Source organism: Lepisosteus platostomus, chromosome 16 (genome assembly GCF_059453375.1).
Source record: "Lepisosteus platostomus isolate fLepPlt1 chromosome 16, fLepPlt1.hap1, whole genome shotgun sequence".
Taxonomy (NCBI): domain Eukaryota; kingdom Metazoa; phylum Chordata; class Actinopteri; order Semionotiformes; family Lepisosteidae; genus Lepisosteus; species Lepisosteus platostomus.
The window spans coordinates 3,557,381-3,575,374 of record NC_142626.1 but is presented as its reverse complement, the minus strand read 5'-3'; the positions used below and the strand labels follow the sequence as shown (position 1 = coordinate 3,575,374).

General features: G+C 53.4%; 2 protein-coding genes across 26 annotated transcripts in view; one reads left to right on the top strand and one right to left on the bottom strand.

The window, feature by feature from the left end:
- Positions 1–17,994, bottom strand: part of LOC148646713 (uncharacterized) — a 263,071-nt gene that overhangs the window by 77,129 nt on the left and 167,948 nt on the right. The gene's annotated exons all lie outside the window — the stretch shown is intronic.
- LOC148646719 (EH domain-binding protein 1-like protein 1) overlaps positions 1–17,994 on the top strand; it is a 62,327-nt gene that overhangs the window by 5,987 nt on the left and 38,346 nt on the right. For all 25 annotated transcript variants that reach the window (XM_088608863.1, XM_088608861.1, XM_088608859.1 and 22 more), the window contains exons 2-6: positions 12,007–12,064; positions 12,591–12,686; positions 13,684–13,737; positions 15,895–16,073; positions 16,182–16,321. In XM_088608863.1, the coding sequence (XP_088464989.1) occupies positions 12,007–12,064; positions 12,591–12,686; positions 13,684–13,737; positions 15,895–16,073; positions 16,182–16,321 (527 nt within the window). The remainder of the gene's footprint in view (positions 1–12,006; positions 12,065–12,590; positions 12,687–13,683; positions 13,738–15,894; positions 16,074–16,181; positions 16,322–17,994) is intronic.

The following is a 17,994-nucleotide window of genomic DNA, read 5'->3' as shown; positions in this document are numbered from 1 at the left end:
CCGAACTGTGACCGTGAGAGGAGGGCTGGGGATTCTCGGGCTATAAAAAGCGCCCGTCCGCGCAGCGCGGCCTCCGTCCCCTTGAGCCGAAATTAGCCGGCTGTTCCTGCCATTGTTCTCCTCCGAGCTTGCCTGGGAACAGGGCTTCCTCTCAAACACAGCACAAACTGGAAAGCACAGAGGCACACAGTAGCTGAGTATCTGCCCAGGGTAAGAGACATTGAAGAGAAACTGACTCTGATGAAGGACAGGCTCGGTGACCACAGCCTGGCCATAGAGACTGGACACAGGCAGACCTGGCTGCCCAGAGAGGACAGGCTCAGTGATCACAGCCTGGCCATAGAGACTGGACACAGGCAGACCTGGCTGTCCAGAGAGGACAGGCACAGTGACCACAGCCTGGCCATAGAGACTGGACACAGGCAGACCTGGCTAACCAAAGAGGACAGGCTCAGTGACCACAGCCTGGCCATAGAAACTGGACACAGGCAGACCTGACTGTCCAGAGAGGACAGGCTCAGTGATCACAGCCTGGCCATAGAGACTGGACACAGGCAGACCTGGCTGCCCAGAGAGGACAGGCTCAGTGATCACAGCCTGGCCATAGAGACTGGACACAGGCAGACCTGGCTGTCCAGAGAGGACAGGCACAGTGACCACAGCCTGGCCATAGAGACTGGACACAGGCAGACCTGGCTAACCAAAGAGGACAGGCTCAGTGACCACAGCCTGGCCATAGAAACTGGACACAGGCAGACCTGACTGTCCAGAGAGGACAGGCTCAGTGATCACAGCCTGGCCATAGAGACTGGACACAGGCAGACCTGGCTGTCCAGAGAGGACAGGCTCAGTGACCACAGCCTGGCCATAGAAGCTGGACACAGGCAGACCTGGCTGTCCAGAGAGGACGGGCTCAGTGACCACAGCCTGGCCATAGAAGCTGGACACAGGCAGACCTGGCTGTCCAGAGAGGACAGGCTCAGTGACCACATCCTGGACATAGACACTGGACAAAGGCAGACCTGACTGTCCAGAGAGGACAGGCTCAGTGACCACAGCCTGGACATAGAAACTGGACACAGGCAGACCTGGCTTTCCAGAGAGGACAGGCTCAGTGACCACAGCCTGGCCATAGAGACTGGACACAGGCAGACCTAGCTGTCCAGAGAGGACGGGCTCAGTGACCACAGCCTGGCCATAGAAGCTGGACACAGGCAGACCTGGCTTTCCAGAGAGGACAGGCTCAGTGACCACAGCCTGGCCATAGAAACTGGACACAGGCAGACCTGTCTGTCCAGAGAGGACAGACCACAGTCTCACAGGCAGCAGGAAGAAGCAAAGTCAAGAGATTGCACTTTCTGCTGCCCTGTGAGACACACTCTGGGATGAGACAGACATTCTTCCCTAAAAGAACACATCCGATCCCGGAAATTCCCACACCTGCCAGAATCAGCCCAGGTGCTACTGGGGGAGGAAACTCACTAGATCTTCAGCCCCGCGTGTGATCTCCTGTCAAGGCCCGAGGAGCAGAAAGCAAACCTCTCTCAGAATACTGTACGTTAGTGTTCCAAGTGTTTGTAACTGTCCATCTGATTGTTTCTGCCTTATAATTCAGTGGTCATGCTCCTCAGCCACTGAACGAGCTGGGAGTGATCTCACATTTCCGGCTTTGATCTCTCCTGCCCTGCTTCTTTTTCTGATCGCCCGCCAAACTCTGTGCCCGGCCGGACGTGTGCCCTTCAAGATTCGGGAGAACTCGAGAAAACTAGGAACCCAGCCTGTACATTTCCAGATCCGGACCGGACCACCGCCGCCGCCGCCCTGGCCCGGCGTGAACACTGGCCCTCTCTCACCTAATGTCCAAGCTCTCCAACCCAACGCCGTGGATGCTGTGGACACTGTGGACCCTTTGGACGCTATGTATATTGTGGACGCTGTGGACGCCATAGATGCTGTGGACACTATGGATATTGCGGACCCTGTGGACACTTCGGACACTATGGATGTTGTGGACACTGTGGATGCTGTGGATGTTGTGGACGCTGTGGACACTGCGGACCCTGTGGACACTATAGGATGTTGTGGACACTGTGGATGTTGTGGACACTATGGATGCTGTGGATGTTGTGGACGCTGCAGACACTGCGGACCCTGTGGACACTGTGGACGCTGTGGATGTTGTGGACACTGTGGACGCCGTGGATGCTGTGGATGTTGTGGACGCTGTGGACACTGTGGACACTGTGGACGCTGTGGATGTTGTGGACACTGTGGACGCCGTGGATGCTGTGGATGTTGTGGACGCTGTGGACACTGCGGACACTGTGGACGCTGTGGATGTTGTGGACACTGTGGATGTTGTGGACACTGTGGACACTATGGATGCTGTGGATGTTGTGGATGCTGCAGACACTGCGGACCCTGTGGACACTGTGGACGCTGTGGATGTTGTGGACACTGTGGACGCCGTGGATGCTATGGATGTTGTGGACGCTGTGGACACTGCGGACACTGTGGACGCTGTGGACACTGTGGACGCTGTGGATGTTGTGGACACTGTGGACACTATGGATGCTGTGGATGTTGTGGACGCTGCAGACACTGCGGACCCTGTGGACACTGTGGACGCTGTGGATGTTGTAGACACTGTGGATGTCGTGGATGCTGTGGATGTTGTGGACGCTGTGGACACTGCGGACCCTGTGGACACTGTGGACGCTGTGGATGTTGTGGACACTGTGGATGTTGTGGACACCGTGGACACTATGGATGCTGGGGATGTTGTGGACGCCGCGGACCCTGTGGACAGCGAACCCGTCTTCCTGAAGGAGACAGCCCAGGAGCCCGATGAAGGTTGCGAGTTGATGGGGACCCCCGGGCGTCTTTGCGTAAAGAACCTGGGATCAGAACCTGTGTTTGACACTTCTGTACCCCTCGTGGGCGTTTGATTTTGATTTTGTCTTCTGTGCCCGAGACTGGGCCGTTCTGCCCTCGTCCTGGAGGGGGCGCTGTGTCTGCAGGTTCTCCAGGTCTCTCCGAGGGGGGAGCAGAACCTAAAAGGGCTGGGAGCCTCGTTAAGCCAATAATGAGCCGATTGGGCCCGTTAGGAGCTGAGTGAGAACGAAGCCCTCTGGGACTAGGATTGCCGACCCCTATCGCAGAGGATGAACCCCTGGGGTACCCGTCAGAAGGGCCCCACGTCTGTGCGGGACGGGAGGAAAGCGGAGCACGTGCTCGGGCAAATTGCAAATGCGAGGCAAAAATTGGGGGCATTGGGATAACATGCAGGCTCCACACAGCAGGACTAAAATACAAACCCAGGACCCCAGAAGCCTCAGCTGTGTCCCCCCGTAGCAAAGTCAGAAACAAGCTGAAATAGATCCCTCGTACGGGTTATTCAGCGATCTGCGCCTTTGCCATCCAAGCCTGAACATGTGTCTTTGGCTATCATTATAATCGTCTGACCTGTTACTTGAAAACTGTTGCAGGGGATTTCTCGGCGGCGCACTGGAACGATGAGGTGTGTGCGGTTTTGTTGACTCAGGAGGTGGCCACGCCCTGCGCCGACGCCTGTGCGCTGAAAAAGGGCGAGATCCGAGCCGCTCCAGACATGACTCAGTCCTTTGCCAGAGAGAGCCTGCCCTCCTTCATCATTTGTAATGATGTCAGGACCCAGCTGTACCTGTGCTATTGTCTGCACTGTGCGTCTCTGTACTGTAGACAGGCCTCTCAGTGTGTGATCTGTACCTGCTGCGTGTCTCTGTACTGTAGACAGGTCTCTCAGTGTGTGATCTGTACCTGCTGGGTGTCTCTGTACTGTAGACAGGTCTCTCAGTGTGTGATCTGTACCTGTTGTGTGTCTCTGTACTGTAGACAGGCCTCTCAGTGTGTGATCTGTACCTGCTGGGTGTCTCTGTACTGTAGACAGGTCTCTCAGTGTGTGATCTGTACCTGCTGGGTGTCTCTATACTGTAGACAGGTCTCTCGGTGTGTGATCTGTACCTGCTGCGTGTCTCTGTACTGTAGACAGGCCTCTCAGTGTGTGATCTGTACCTGCTGTGTGTCTCTATACTGTAGACAGGTCTCTCGGTGTGTGATCTGTACCTGCTGGGTGTCTCTGTACTGTAGACAGGTCTCTCAGTGTGTGATCTGTACCTGCTGGGTGTCTCTGTACTGTAGACAGGTCTCTCAGTGTGTGATCTGTACCTGCTGGGTGTCTCTGTACTGTAGACAGGCCTCTCAGTGTGTGATCTGTACCTGCTGCGTGTCTCTATACTGTAGACAGGTCTCTCAGTGTGTGATCTGTACCTGCTGGGTGTCTCTGTACTGTAGACAGGTCTCTCAGTGTGTGATCTGTACCTGCTGGGTGTCTCTGTACTGTAGACAAATCTCTCAGTGTGTGATCTGTACCTGCTGGGTGTCTCTATACTGTAGACAGGTCTCTCAGTGTGTGATCTGTACCTGCTGGGTGTCTCTATACTGTAGACAGGTCTCTCAGTGTCTGATCTGTACCTGCTGGGTGTCTCTATACTGTAGACAGGCCTCTCAGTGTGTGATCTGTACCTGCTGGGTGTCTCTATACTGTAGACAGGTCTCTCAGTGTGTGATCTGTACCTGCTGCGTGTCTCTATACTGTAGACAGGTCTCTCAGTGTGTGATCTGTACCTGCTGCGTGTCTCTATACTGTAGACAGGTCTCTCAGGGTGTGATCTGTACCTGCTGGGTGTCTCTATACTGTAGACAGGTCTCTCAGTGTGTGATCTGTACCTGCTGCGTGTCTCTATACTGTAGACAGGTCTCTCAGTGTGTGATCTGTACCTGCTGCGTGTCTCTGTACTGTAGACAGGTCTCTCAGTGTCTGTTCTGTACCTGCTGTGTGTCTCTATACTATAGACAGGCCTCTCAGTGTGTGATCTGTACCTGCTGCGTGTCTCTGTACTGTAGACAGGTCTCTCAGTGTCTGATCTGTACCTGCTGGGTGTCTCTATACTGTAGACAGGCCTCTCAGTGTGTGATCTGTACCTGCTGGGTGTCTCTATACTGTAGACAGGTCTCTCAGTGTGTGATCTGTACCTGCTGCGTGTCTCTATACTGTAGACAGGTCTCTCAGTGTGTGATCTGTACCTGCTGCGTGTCTCTGTACTGTAGACAGGCCTCTCAGTGTGTGATCTGTACCTGCTGCGTGTCTCTGTACTGTAGACAGGTCTCTCAGTGTCTGACCTGTACCTGCTGTGTGTCTCTATACTGTAGACAGGCCTCTCAGTGTGTGATCTGTACCTGCTGCGTGTCTCTGTACTGTAGACAGGTCTCTCAGTGTGTGATCTGTACCTGCTGCGTGTCTCTATACTGTAGACAGGTCTCTCAGGGGGTGATCTGTACCTGCTGGGTGTCTCTATACTGTAGACAGGTCTCTCAGTGTGTGATCTGTACCTGCTGCGTGTCTCTATACTGTAGACAGGTCTCTCAGTGTGTGATCTGTACCTGCTGCGTGTCTCTATACTGTAGACAGGCCTCTCAGTGTGTGATCTGTACCTGCTGGGTGTCTCTATACTGTAGACAGGTCTCTCAGGGGGTGAATTGCTTTTTTGTGAAAGGATCAATTCATCAGGAGGGAAATTTGTTTTTCGAACAACTTGTATAAAAAATGATTGAAACACACAGTGTGCAGGGAAGAGGGACAATATTTTATGCAATATTTTTAGAAGTAGCTTCTCAAAGTGCTTTACAGTAAACTTCTTTAAAGTAACCTTTCTTAAGTAGACTTCCACTCTATAGGATTTTAAGGTCTTTGACAGTTGATTGCCTCAGACATCGACTTGCTTAAAAGGTCTGGTCACATTTGTTATACCTTGAAGCCTGATGAGAAGTGTTAACGATTAAATGGATAATGAATGAGTCCTGCAAAGGACCAAAAACCTGAAGACTCTGTGCAGGAAGTCACAAAAAAGGTCCAGATCACACCGTCGAAGGGACTGAGTCTCTTCGGTCCTGGTTCGGTCCTCTGAGATCCCCCCCCCCCCCGTCTCCTTCTGTACCAGCAGGACGAGAGGCAAAGTTCCTCTTTCCTCTGCCCGCACCCCCCCTCCCCCACTCCCCTCCTCCCCCCACGCACGCCCCCACCCTGGGGCGGTTTCAGATCTGCTGTCACAAGATCCACGTTACTGCCTCTGCCTAAAATTACCTCCCTGCCTCATCCAGGCCACCCTGGCCTGTACTGACAGCCCCATGTGCTGGACCTGTGTGTTAGTCACTCTCTCCCTTGGTCTGTCCCCTGAACAGACAAGTGTGTGTGTGTGTGGGTGCACGTAGTTTTTTTATCTTTCATACACATGGGCCAGGCATGGCTGTCCAACATGCCTGGTGTCTCTGTGTCTATGTGTGACTGTGTGTCTACATGTGTTTGGCTGTGTATCTGTGTGTGTGACTGTATGTGTCTGTGTGTGTGACAGTGCGTGTATGTGTGTTGGTGTTTGTCTGTGTGTCTGAGTGTCTCTGTGTGTCTGTGTGTGTGACTGTGTGTGTACATGTGTTTGTCTACGTATGTGACTGTGTGTGACTGTGTGTGACAGTGTGTGTGATTGTTTGCGTGTCTGTGTGACTGTGTGACTATGTCTGTGTGACGGTGTGTGTCTGTGTGTGACTGTGATTTTGTGTCACTGTATGTGTCTGTGTGTGACTGTGTGACTGTGATTGTGTGTTTGTCTGTCACCCTGTGTCTGTGTTTGTGTGTGTTTGTGTGACAGTGTGACGGTGTGTGTCTGTGTTTGACTGTGTGACAGTGCGTCTGTGTGTGTGACTGTGTGATTGTGTGTCACTGTATGCGTCTGTGTGTGACTGTGATTGTGTGTTTGTGTGTCACTGTGTGTGTCTTGTGTGGGACTGTGTGTGTCTGTGTGTGACTGTGTGACTATGTGATTGTGTGTTTGTGTGTGTGCCGGTCTGCGTTGTCCTAGTCTGCACATCTGTGATCCCACTACACAGTCTAGAGCTTTTTCCATTTTCCAGGAAAGCCTTTACACTCAATAAAGACTGGAGGAGTGGACTTTAGCTCTTGTCTCTAGAGCACTGCAGGTTGAGTGGACATTAGCGCTTGTTTCTAGAGGACTGCAGGTTGAGGGGACTTCAGCTCCTGTTTCTAGAGGACTGCAGGTTGAGTGGACTTTAGCGCTTGTCTCTAGAGGACTGCAGGTTGAGTGGACTTTAGCTCTCGTCTCTAGAGGACTGCAGGTTGAGTGGACTTTAGCGCTTTTTTTCTAGAGGACTGCAGGTTGAGTGGACTTTAGCGCTTGTTTCTAGAGGACTGCAGGTTGAGTGGACTTTAGCGCTTGTTTCTAGAGGACTGCAGGTTGAGTGGACTTTAGCGCTTGTTTCTAGAGGACTGCAGGTTGAGTGGACTTTAGCTCTTGTTTCTAGAGGACTGCAGGTTGAGTGGACATTAGCGCTTGTTTCTAGAGGACTGCAGATTGAGTGGACTTTAGCGCTTGTTTCTAGAGGACTGCAGGTTGAGTGGACTTTAGCGCTTGTCTCTAGAGGACTGCAGTTGAGTGGACTTTAGCGCTTGTTTCTAGAGGACTGCAGGTTGAGTGGACATTAGCGCTTGTTTCTAGAGGACTGCAGGTTGAGTGGACATTAGCGCTTGTTTCTAGAGGACTGCAGGTTGAGTGGACTTTAGCTCTTGTCTCTAGAGGACTGCAGGTTGAGTGGACATTAGCACTTGTTTCTAGAGGACTGCAGGTTGAGTGGACTTTAGCTCTTGTTTCTAGAGGACTGCAGGTTGAGTGGACTTTAGCGCTTGTCTCTAGAGGACTGCAGGTTGAGTGGACTTTAGTGCTTTTTTTCTAGAGGACTGCAGGTTGAGTGGACATTAGCGCTTGTCTCTAGAGGACTGCAGGTTGAGTGGACTTTAGCTCTTGTTTCTAGAGGACTGCAGGTTGAGTGGACTTTAGCTCTTGTTTCTAGAGGACTGCAGGTTGAGTGGACTTTAGCTCTCGTCTCTAGAGGACTGCAGGTTGAGTGGACTTTAGCGCTTGTTTCTAGAGGTCTGCAGGTTGAGTGGACTTTAGCGCTTGTTTCTAGAGGACTGCAGGTTGAGTGGACTTTAGCGCTTGTCTCTAGAGGACTGCAGGTTGAGTGGACTTTAGCGCTTGTTTCTAGAGGACTGCAGGTTGAGTGGACTTTAGCTCTTGTTTCTAGAGGACTGCAGGTTGAGTGGACTTTAGCGCTTGTTTCTAGAGGACTGCAGGTTGAGTGGACTTTAGCTCTTGTTTCTAGAGGACTGCAGGTTGAGTGGACTTTAGCTCTTGTTTCTAGAGGACTGCAGGTTGAGTGGACTTTAGCTCTTGTCTCTAGAGGACTGCAGGTTGAGTGGACTTTAGCGCTTGTTTCTAGAGGACTGCAGGTTGAGTGGACTTTAGCTCCTGTTTCTAGAGGACTGCAGGTTGAGTGGACTTTAGCGCTTGTTTCTAGAGGACTGCAGGTTGAGTGGACTTTAGCGCTTGTTTCTAGAGGACTGCAGGTTGAGTGGACTTTAGCGCTTGTTTCTAGAGGACTGCAGGTTGAGTGGACTTTAGCGCTTTTTTTCTAGAGGACTGCAGGTTGAGTGGACATTAGCGCTTGTCTCTAGAGGACTGCAGGTTGAGTGGACTTTAGCTCTTGTTTCTAGAGGACTGCAGGTTGAGTGGACTTTAGCTCTCGTCTCTAGAGGACTGCAGGTTGAGTGGACTTTAGCGCTTGTTTCTAGAGGTCTGCAGGTTGAGTGGACTTTAGCGCTTGTCTCTAGAGGACTGCAGGTTGAGTGGACTTTAGCGCTTGTTTCTAGAGGACTGCAGGTTGAGTGGACTTTAGCGCTTGTCTCTAGAGGACTGCAGGTTGAGTGGACTTTAGCTCTTGTCTCTAGAGGACTGCAGGTTGAGTGGACTTTAGCTCTCGTCTCTAGAGGACTGCAGGTTGAGTGGACTTTAGCGCTTGTTTCTAGAGGTCTGCAGGTTGAGTGGACTTTAGCGCTTGTCTCTAGAGGACTGCAGGTTGAGTGGACTTTAGCTCTTGTTTCTAGAGGACTGCAGGTTGAGTGGACTTTAGCTCTTGTCTCTAGAGGACTGCAGGTTGAGTGGACTTTAGCGCTTGTTTCTAGAGGACTGCAGGTTGAGTGGACTTTAGCTCTTGTCTCTAGAGGACTGCAGGTTGAGTGGACATTAGCGCTTGTTTCTAGAGGACTGCAGGTTGAGTGGACTTTAGCGCTTGTTTCTAGAGGACTGCAGGTTGAGTGGACATTAGCGCTTGTTTCTAGAGGACTGCAGGTTGAGTGGACTTTAGCTCTTGTCTCTAGAGGACTGCAGGTTGAGTGGACATTAGCACTTGTTTCTAGAGGACTGCAGGTTGAGTGGACTTTAGCTCTTGTCTCTAGAGGACTGCAGGTTGAGTGGACTTTAGCGCTTGTTTCTAGAGGACTGCAGGTTGAGTGGACTTTAGCGCTTGTTTCTAGAGGACTGCAGGTTGAGTGGACTTTAGCGCTTGTCTCTAGAGGACTGCAGGTTGAGTGGACATTAGCACTTGTTTCTAGAGGACTGCAGGTTGAGTGGACTTTAGCTCCTGTTTCTAGAGGACTGCAGGTTGAGTGGACTTTAGCGCTTGTTTCTAGAGGACTGCAGGTTGAGTGGACTTTAGCTCTTGTTTCTAGAGGACTGCAGGTTGAGTGGACTTTAGCTCTTGTTTCTAGAGGACTGCAGGTTGAGTGGACTTTAGCGCTTGTTTCTAGAGGACTGCAGGTTGAGTGGACTTTAGCGCTTGTTTCTAGAGGACTGCAGGTTGAGTGGACTTTAGCGCTTGTTTCTAGAGGACTGCAGGTTGAGTGGACTTTAGCGCTTGTTTCTAGAGGACTGCAGGTTGAGTGGACTTTAGCGCTTGTTTCTAGAGGACTGCAGGTTGAGTGGACTTTAGCTCTCGTCTCTAGAGGACTGCAGGTTGAGTGGACTTTAGCGCTTGTTTCTAGAGGTCTGCAGGTTGAGTGGACTTAAGCTCTTGTTTCTAGAGGACTGCAGGTTGAGTGGACTTTAGCGCTTGTCTCTAGAGGACTGCAGGTTGAGTGGACTTTAGCTCTTGTCTCTAGAGGACTGCAGGTTGAGTGGACTTTAGCGCTTGTCTCTAGAGGACTGCAGGTTGAGTGGACTTTAGCTCTCGTCTCTAGAGGACTGCAGGTTGAGTGGACTTTAGCTCTTGTCTCTAGAGGACTGCAGGTTGAGTGGACTTTAGCGCTTGTTTCTAGAGGACTGCAGGTTGAGTGGACTTTAGCTCTTGTCTCTAGAGGACTGCAGGTTGAGTGGACTTTAGCTCTTGTTTCTAGAGGACTGCAGGTTGAGTGGACATTAGCGCTTGTTTCTAGAGGACTGCAGGTTGAGTGGACTTTAGCGCTTGTTTCTAGAGGACTGCAGGTTGAGTGGACTTTAGCGCTTGTCTCTAGAGGACTGCAGATTGAGTGGACTTTAGCGCTTGTTTCTAGAGGACTGCAGGTTGAGTGGACATTAGCGCTTGTTTCTAGAGGACTGCAGGTTGAGTGGACATTAGCGCTTGTTTCTAGAGGACTGCAGGTTGAGTGGACTTTAGCTCTTGTCTCTAGAGGACTGCAGGTTGAGTGGACATTAGCACTTGTTTCTAGAGGACTGCAGGTTGAGTGGACTTTAGCTCTTGTCTCTAGAGGACTGCAGGTTGAGTGGACTTTAGCGCTTGTTTCTAGAGGACTGCAGGTTGAGTGGACTTTAGCGCTTGTTTCTAGAGGACTGCAGGTTGAGTGGACTTTAGCGCTTGTCTCTAGAGGACTGCAGGTTGAGTGGACATTAGCACTTGTTTCTAGAGGACTGCAGGTTGAGTGGACTTTAGCTCCTGTTTCTAGAGGACTGCAGGTTGAGTGGACTTTAGCGCTTGTTTCTAGAGGACTGCAGGTTGAGTGGACTTTAGCGCTTGTTTCTAGAGGACTGCAGGTTGAGTGGACTTTAGCGCTTGTTTCTAGAGGACTGCAGGTTGAGTGGACTTTAGCGCTTGTTTCTAGAGGACTGCAGGTTGAGTGGACTTTAGCTCTTGTTTCTAGAGGACTGCAGGTTGAGTGGACTTTAGCGCTTGTTTCTAGAGGACTGCAGGTTGAGTGGACTTTAGCGCTTGTTTCTAGAGGACTGCAGGTTGAGTGGACTTTAGCGCTTGTCTCTAGAGGACTGCAGGTTGAGTGGACTTTAGCGCTTGTCTCTAGAGGACTGCAGGTTGAGTGGACATTAGCGCTTGTCTCTAGAGGACTGCAGGTTGAGTGGACGTTAGCTCTTGTTTCTAGAGGACTGCAGGTTGAGTGGACTTTAGCGCTTGTTTCTAGAGGTCTGCAGGTTGAGGGGACTTCAGCTCCTGTTTCTAGAGGAGTTTCTGGCCCTGTTTCTGCAGTCCAGCCCAGCTATATCAAAGGTTTCCTGCCTTTACTAGAGAAATTTCATAATCAAGGTACTGCATCACCCCTACCAAGAGGAGAGGGATTTACTGGATACTCATAACTCTCTTGATAATAGCTTCAGGATTTGGGAGAAACCCAGGGACTGGGTGACTAGACAAGGATTTTTCAACTAGAAATAAATGCAGACTGGTTGATCAGCTTGCCATGTGAAGTCTTACAATCGATAGTGTGATGGCTCACAGCTGTTGTCTATGTGATAAAGGTGCTTTACTTTACCCCCAAATACTTCAGTCGGCACAGCTGGGCTACTGTGCACCAGCACTACTGTCGATGGCAGATTAGCCTTCAGTGTACTGTAGCGCCCCCTCCAGGGCTGGTCTTGTAATAGCAGCTCTCTGAACAATTACCGAGACCGATGTGCTCTGGCCCCAGGGAAAGGACCAAACTCTGGTTCCTGCGCAGATAGGCCAGATCCCCTTTGGGGGAGAAGATTACTTGGGGTGGATCATCGAATGCAGAGCAGTGTCCGACCTCCAACCTTGAAATCTCACGTGCTCTCTCCCTTCTTCCCCTCTTCACAGGCAGCCGGACAAGCTGAAGGTGGTCTGGACCCGGAGGAACAGGCGCATCTGCTCGAAGGTAGAGTAGTTCATCCATCCACCCGTTTTCTAACTGGGTCCTTCCTGTCCGGGGTCACGGGGGGTGGGGTGGGGGGGCAGAGTCTATCCCAGCAGGCAACAGGCGCAAGGCAGGGACTAGAGCAGGACTCTTGACTCGACAGAAATGCGAATTGAACGTATTTTTGTCGGTTACCCACAAGACACTGCTGCCGCTCATTCAGAATGGCGATTGGCGGACGGGGGGTTACCCACGAGACACTGCCGCTGTTGATTCAGAATGGCGATTGGCGGACGAGGGGTTACCCACGAGACACTGCTGCCGCTCATTCAGAATGGCGATTGGCGGAAGAGGGGTTACCCACGAGACACTGCTGCTCCTCATTCAGAATGGCGATTGGCGGACGAGGGGTTACCCACGAGACACTGCCGCTGTTGATTCAGAATGGCGATTGGCGGACGAGGGGTTACCCATAAGACACTACTGCTGCTCATTCAGAATGGCGATTGGGGGACGGGGGGTCACCTGGCTTCTCTTTTTGTTCCAGCCCCATGGATGGCAGCCGGGCATTAAGAACCCGTACCGCGGGATGGTGGTGTGGCCCGTACCGGAAAACGTGGACATCACCGTCACACTCTATAAGGTAGCCCTCCCTTGCCTGGGTCAGTGGCCACGGCTGCATTAGTGTCGTAGAGCAGAAGGGTAGATCCATTCGTCCATTTTCTAGCCTCAAGATGACAGGGGAGCCTGAGCCTATCCCAGCAAGCAACAGGCACAAGGCAGGCTACACCCTGGGTGGGACGCCAGTCCATCACAGGACGCACACAGACACTCGCACTCAGACCGGGGCCAGTTTTCCCAGAAGCCAATTAACCTCTCGAGCACGTCTTTGGACTGTGGGAGGAAACCCATGCAAACATGGGGGAGAACGTGCAAACTCCACACAGACAGCCCCCCCCCAGCTCTGGAGTTGAACCCAGGGCCCCAGCGCTGCAAGAACCACTGCGCCAGAGGGGTACTATAGAATGTAAATCGGGGGAAGTTTACAATGCGGTCTCACCGGCTGATTATTTGGCAACATTTTGGCCACGTGTGTTAAAAATCGAGACATCACTGCTCTGGAATGGGTTAGAGGGGGAATGATCATGATGACAGAGCAAGGCCCTGTTCAGACAGGCCAAAGGAACTGAATACACAAATACTATACTGTACACACCTCTATTACTACATACACAGAGTTACATACAGTACGTACTGTACACTGTACAATTACTATATACAAAGAGTTATGCACATACTATAGAGCAGAGATTGGAGGAGGTTATTGTAGATATACATTAGCATGCATATTTGCACTGATCTCTCGGGAACTGCACAGAACAGCAGGCAGCACCACACAATGTAGACAGGACATTACAGACATAATAAATAACAACAACCAGAACCGCAAGTACATTGTAGAGAACAAGAAATAAACTTGGTAGTCCTTTCAAAAAGTGCAGAGGTGAATTGAATTCTAAAGCACTGCAGTTAGCTGTTAAGGAGACACAGACAGGCCTGAACAGTGCCTGTCGACTCTGGGTCGGTTCTCGCACCCTGGCCTGGAGTGACGGTGTGCGTTATCGCTCCCTCTCCTGCAGGACCCTCATGCCGAAGAGTTTGAGGACAAGGACTGGACCTTCGTCATTGAGAATGTGAGTCGGTCGGCCTTGGTCGCCATATTTACTGCTGATGTCCACTGTTTCCTGCTTTCAACAGAGGTTGGAAAGGCCTGTGCTGTCCAGTATAGACCCAGGTTAGAAATCGTTGACAGATATCTGGTAAATGATGCAGATATTGTTGACCTGTTCTGTCACACTGGGCCCGTATTTCATTCTGAATCTGCTCTCTGAAACTGGGCCTGTAGTGTCACTCTGGGCCTGTACTCTCACACTGGGCCTGTACTCTCACACTGGGCCTGTAGTGTCACTCAGGGTCTGTACTCTCACTCTGGGCCTGTACTCTCACACTGGGCCTGTACTCTCACACTGGGCCTGTAGTGTCACTCTGGGCCTGTAGTGTCACTCTGTGCCTGTACTCTCACACTGGGCCTGTAGTGTCACTCAGGGTCTGTACTCTCACACTGGGCCTGTAGTGTCACTCTGGGCCTGTACTCTCACACTGGGCCTGTAGTGTCACTCAGGGCCTGTACTCTCACACTGGGCCTGTACTCTCACACTGGGCCTGTAGTGTCACTCAGGGTCTGTACTCTCACACTGGGCCTGTACTCTCACACTGGGCCTGTAGTGTCACTCAGGGTCTGTACTCTCACACTGGGCCTGTAGTGTCACTCAGGGCCTGTACTCTCACACTGGGCCTGTAGTGTCACTCTGGGCCTGTACTCTCACACTGGGCCTGTAGTGTCACTCTGGGCCTGTAGTGTCACTCTGGGCCTGTACTCTCACACTGGGCCTGTAGTATCACTCTGGGCCTGTACTCTCACACTGGGCCTGTACTCTCACACTGGGCCTGTAGTGTCACTCTGGGCCTGTACTCTCACACCGGGCCTGTAGTGTCACACTGGGCCTGTAGTGTCACTCTGGGCCTGTACTCTCACACTGGGCCTGTAGTGTCAGTCAGGGCCTGTACTCTCACACTGGGCCTGTAGTGTCACTCTGGGCCTGTACTCTCACACTGGGCCTGTAGTGTCAGTCAGGGCCTGTACTCTCACACTGGGCCTGTAGTGTCACTCAGGGTCTGTACTCTCACACTGGGCCTGTAGTGTCACTCTGGGCCTGTAGTGTCACTCTGGGCCTGTACTCTCACACTGGGCCTGTAGTGTCACTCTGGGCCTGCACTCTCACTCTGGGCCTGTAGTGTCACTCTGGGCCTGTACTCTCACTCAGGGCCTGTACTCTCACACTGGGCCTGTAGTGTCACTCTGGGCCTGTAGTGTCACTCTGGGTCTGTACTCTCACAATGGGCCTGTACTCTCACACTGGGCCTGTAGTGTCACTCAGGGCCTGTACTCTCACACTGGGCCTGTAGTGTCACTCTGGGCCTGTACTCTCACACTGGGCCTATAGTGTCACTCAGGGTCTGTAGTGTCACTCTGGGCCTGTACTCTCACACTGGGCCTGTAGTGTCACACTGGGCCTGTAGTGTCACTCTGGGCCTGCACTCTCACTCTGGGCCTGTACTCTCACACTGGGCCTGTACTCTCACACTGGGCCTGTAGTGTCACTCTGGGCCTGTACTCTCACACTGGGCCTGTAGTGTCACACTGGGCCTGTAGTGTCACTCTGGGCCTGCACTCTCACTCTGGGCCTGTACTCTCACACTGGGCCTGTAGTGTCACTCTGGGCCTGCACTCTCACTCTGGGCCTGTACTCTCACACTGGGCCTGTACTCTCACACTGGGCCTGTAGTGTCACTCTGGGCCTGTACTCTCACACTGGGCCTGTAGTGTCACACTGGGCCTGTAGTGTCACTCTGGGCCTGCACTCTCACTCTGGGCCTGTACTCTCACACTGGGCCTGTAGTGTCACTCTGGGCCTGCACTCTCACTCTGGGCCTGTACTCTCACACTGGGCCTGTAGTGTCACTCTGGGCCTGTACTCTCACACTGGGCCTGTACTCTCACACTGGGCCTGTAGTGTCACTCTGGGCCTGTACTCTCACACTGGGCCTGTACTCTCACACTGGGCCTGTAGTGTCACTCTGGGCCTGTACTCTCACTCTGGGCCTGTACTCTCACACTGGGCCTGTACTCTCACACTGGACCTGTAGTGTCACACTGGGCCTGTACTCTCACACCGAGCCCTAAAAACGGCGTGTCCTCCTGACCGTCACCCCCGCCACCTCTCCCGCAGGAGTCCAAGGGGCACCGCAAGGTGCTGGCGTCGGTGGACGTCAACATGAAGAAGTACGCCAGCGCCCTCCCCAGCCAGACCGACCTGACGCTGAAGCTCAAGCCGCTGTCGGTGAAGGTGGTGGAGGCCACGCTGAAGCTCTCCCTGTCCTGCGTCTTCCTGAAGGAGGGCAAGGCCACGTAAGTAATCCACTTCATCAGAGACGGTATAGCGCCTTTCAGAGTGGCGTGCAGCGTCCAGACGACGGGCGTCCCTGCGGGTGATGCGTGGGTGCTCTTCTCCCGCAGGGACGAGGACATGCAGAGTCTGGCCAGCCTGATGAGCGTCAAGCCCGCCGACATCGGCAACCTGGACGACTTCGCCGACAGCGACGAGGAGGAGGAGAGGAGGTCGGGCGCCGGGGCCAGCCTGGCTGCCGCCGCCATCGGTACTGACTGCCCTGCCGGTCCCCCGTGCTGTTACTGCTCTGTCCCACTGCTGCTGCCTCCTCTCTGGGCCTGTCCCACTGCTGCCTCCTCTCTGGGCCTGAGTCAGAGTACTGCCCCTCTCTGGGCCTGTCCCACTGCTGCCCCTCTCTGGGTCTGAGTCCCACTGCTGCCTCCTCTCTGGGCCTGAGTCAGAGTACTGCCCCTCTCTGGGCCTGTCCCACTGCTGCCCCTCTCTGGGCCTGGGTCTCACTACTGCCCCCTCTCTGGGCCTGAGTCCCACTACTGCCCCCTCTCTGGGCCTGAGTCAGAGTACTGCCCCCTCTCTGGGTCTGAGTCCCACTGCTGCCCCTCTCTGGGTCTGAGTCCCACTACTGCCCCCTCTCTGGGCCTGAGTCAGAGTACTGCCCCCTCTCTGGGTCTGAGTCCCACTACTGCCCCTCTCTGGGTCTGAGTCCCACTGCTGCCCCCTCTCTGGGCCTGAGTCAGAGTACTGCCCCCTCTCTGGGTCTGAGTCCCACTACTGCCCCTCTCTGGGCCTGAGTCAGAGTACTGCCCCTCTCTGGGTCTGAGTCCCACTACTGCCCCCTCTCTGGGTCTGAGTCAGAGTACTGCCCCTCTCTGGGTCTGAGTCAGAGTACTGCCCCTCTCTGGGCCTGAGTCAGAGTACTGCCCCTCTCTGGGTCTGAGTCCCACTACTGCCCCTCTCTGGGCCTGAGTCAGAGTACTGCCCCTCTCTGGGTCTGAGTCAGAGTACTGCCCCTCTCTGGGTCTGAGTCAGAGTACTGCCCCTCTCTGGGCCTGAGTCCCACTGCTGCCCCTCTCTGGGTCTGAGTCCCACTACTGCCCCTCTCTGGGTCTAAGTCAGAATACTGCCCCTCTCTGGGCCTGAGTCCCACTACTGCCCCTCTCTGGGTCTGAGTCAGAATACTGCCCCTCTCTGGGTCTGAGTCCCACTGCTGCCCCCTCTCTGGGTCTGAGTCAGAGTACTGCCCCTCTCTGGGCCTGAGTCCCACTACTGCCCCTCTCTGGGTCTGAGTCCCACTGCTGCCCCCTCTCTGGGCCTGAGTCAGAGTACTGCCCCTCTCTGGGCCTGAGTCCCACTACTGCCCCTCTCTGGGCCTGAGTTCCTCTACTGCCCCTCTCTGGGCCTGAGTCCCACTACTGCCCCTCTCTGGGCCTGAGTTACAGTACTGCCCAATCTCTTGACCGGGGCAAATCAGAAGGGGAAGACAGGCTCTTCCTACCTGCGTCTCACGTCCGCAGCGCCATGCGGGAGACTCAGCTCTGATTGGAGCGGAGGCGCATCCGTTGCTGACATCATCGCCAGCCTGCGGGTGACCGGGATGCTGCAGAGCAGAGCCCTGGTCTGGCCGTCACCAGCTGGTCAGGTGCAGCTGGCTAATTGCTGAGGCTGCGCCTAACGAGCTCCTCGTACAGCCCTTCCCAGAATCCCCCCGGGAGTGGAAGAGTGGTCAGCTAAGGATTCTGGGGACGCCAGCCGGTCAGAATCTTGTTTTCGGAGCGCGGAGGAAGGTGGAACTGGAGTGTTACGGGCTTCTGGCCTGCCCTCAGTGTAGCATCACTCTTCCTCACCCTCTCTCGCTCTTCCTCTCTCTCTTTCTCACTCCTGCCCTCTGTTTGTCTTTCCCACCCACACGTGCCCTCCTTTCCT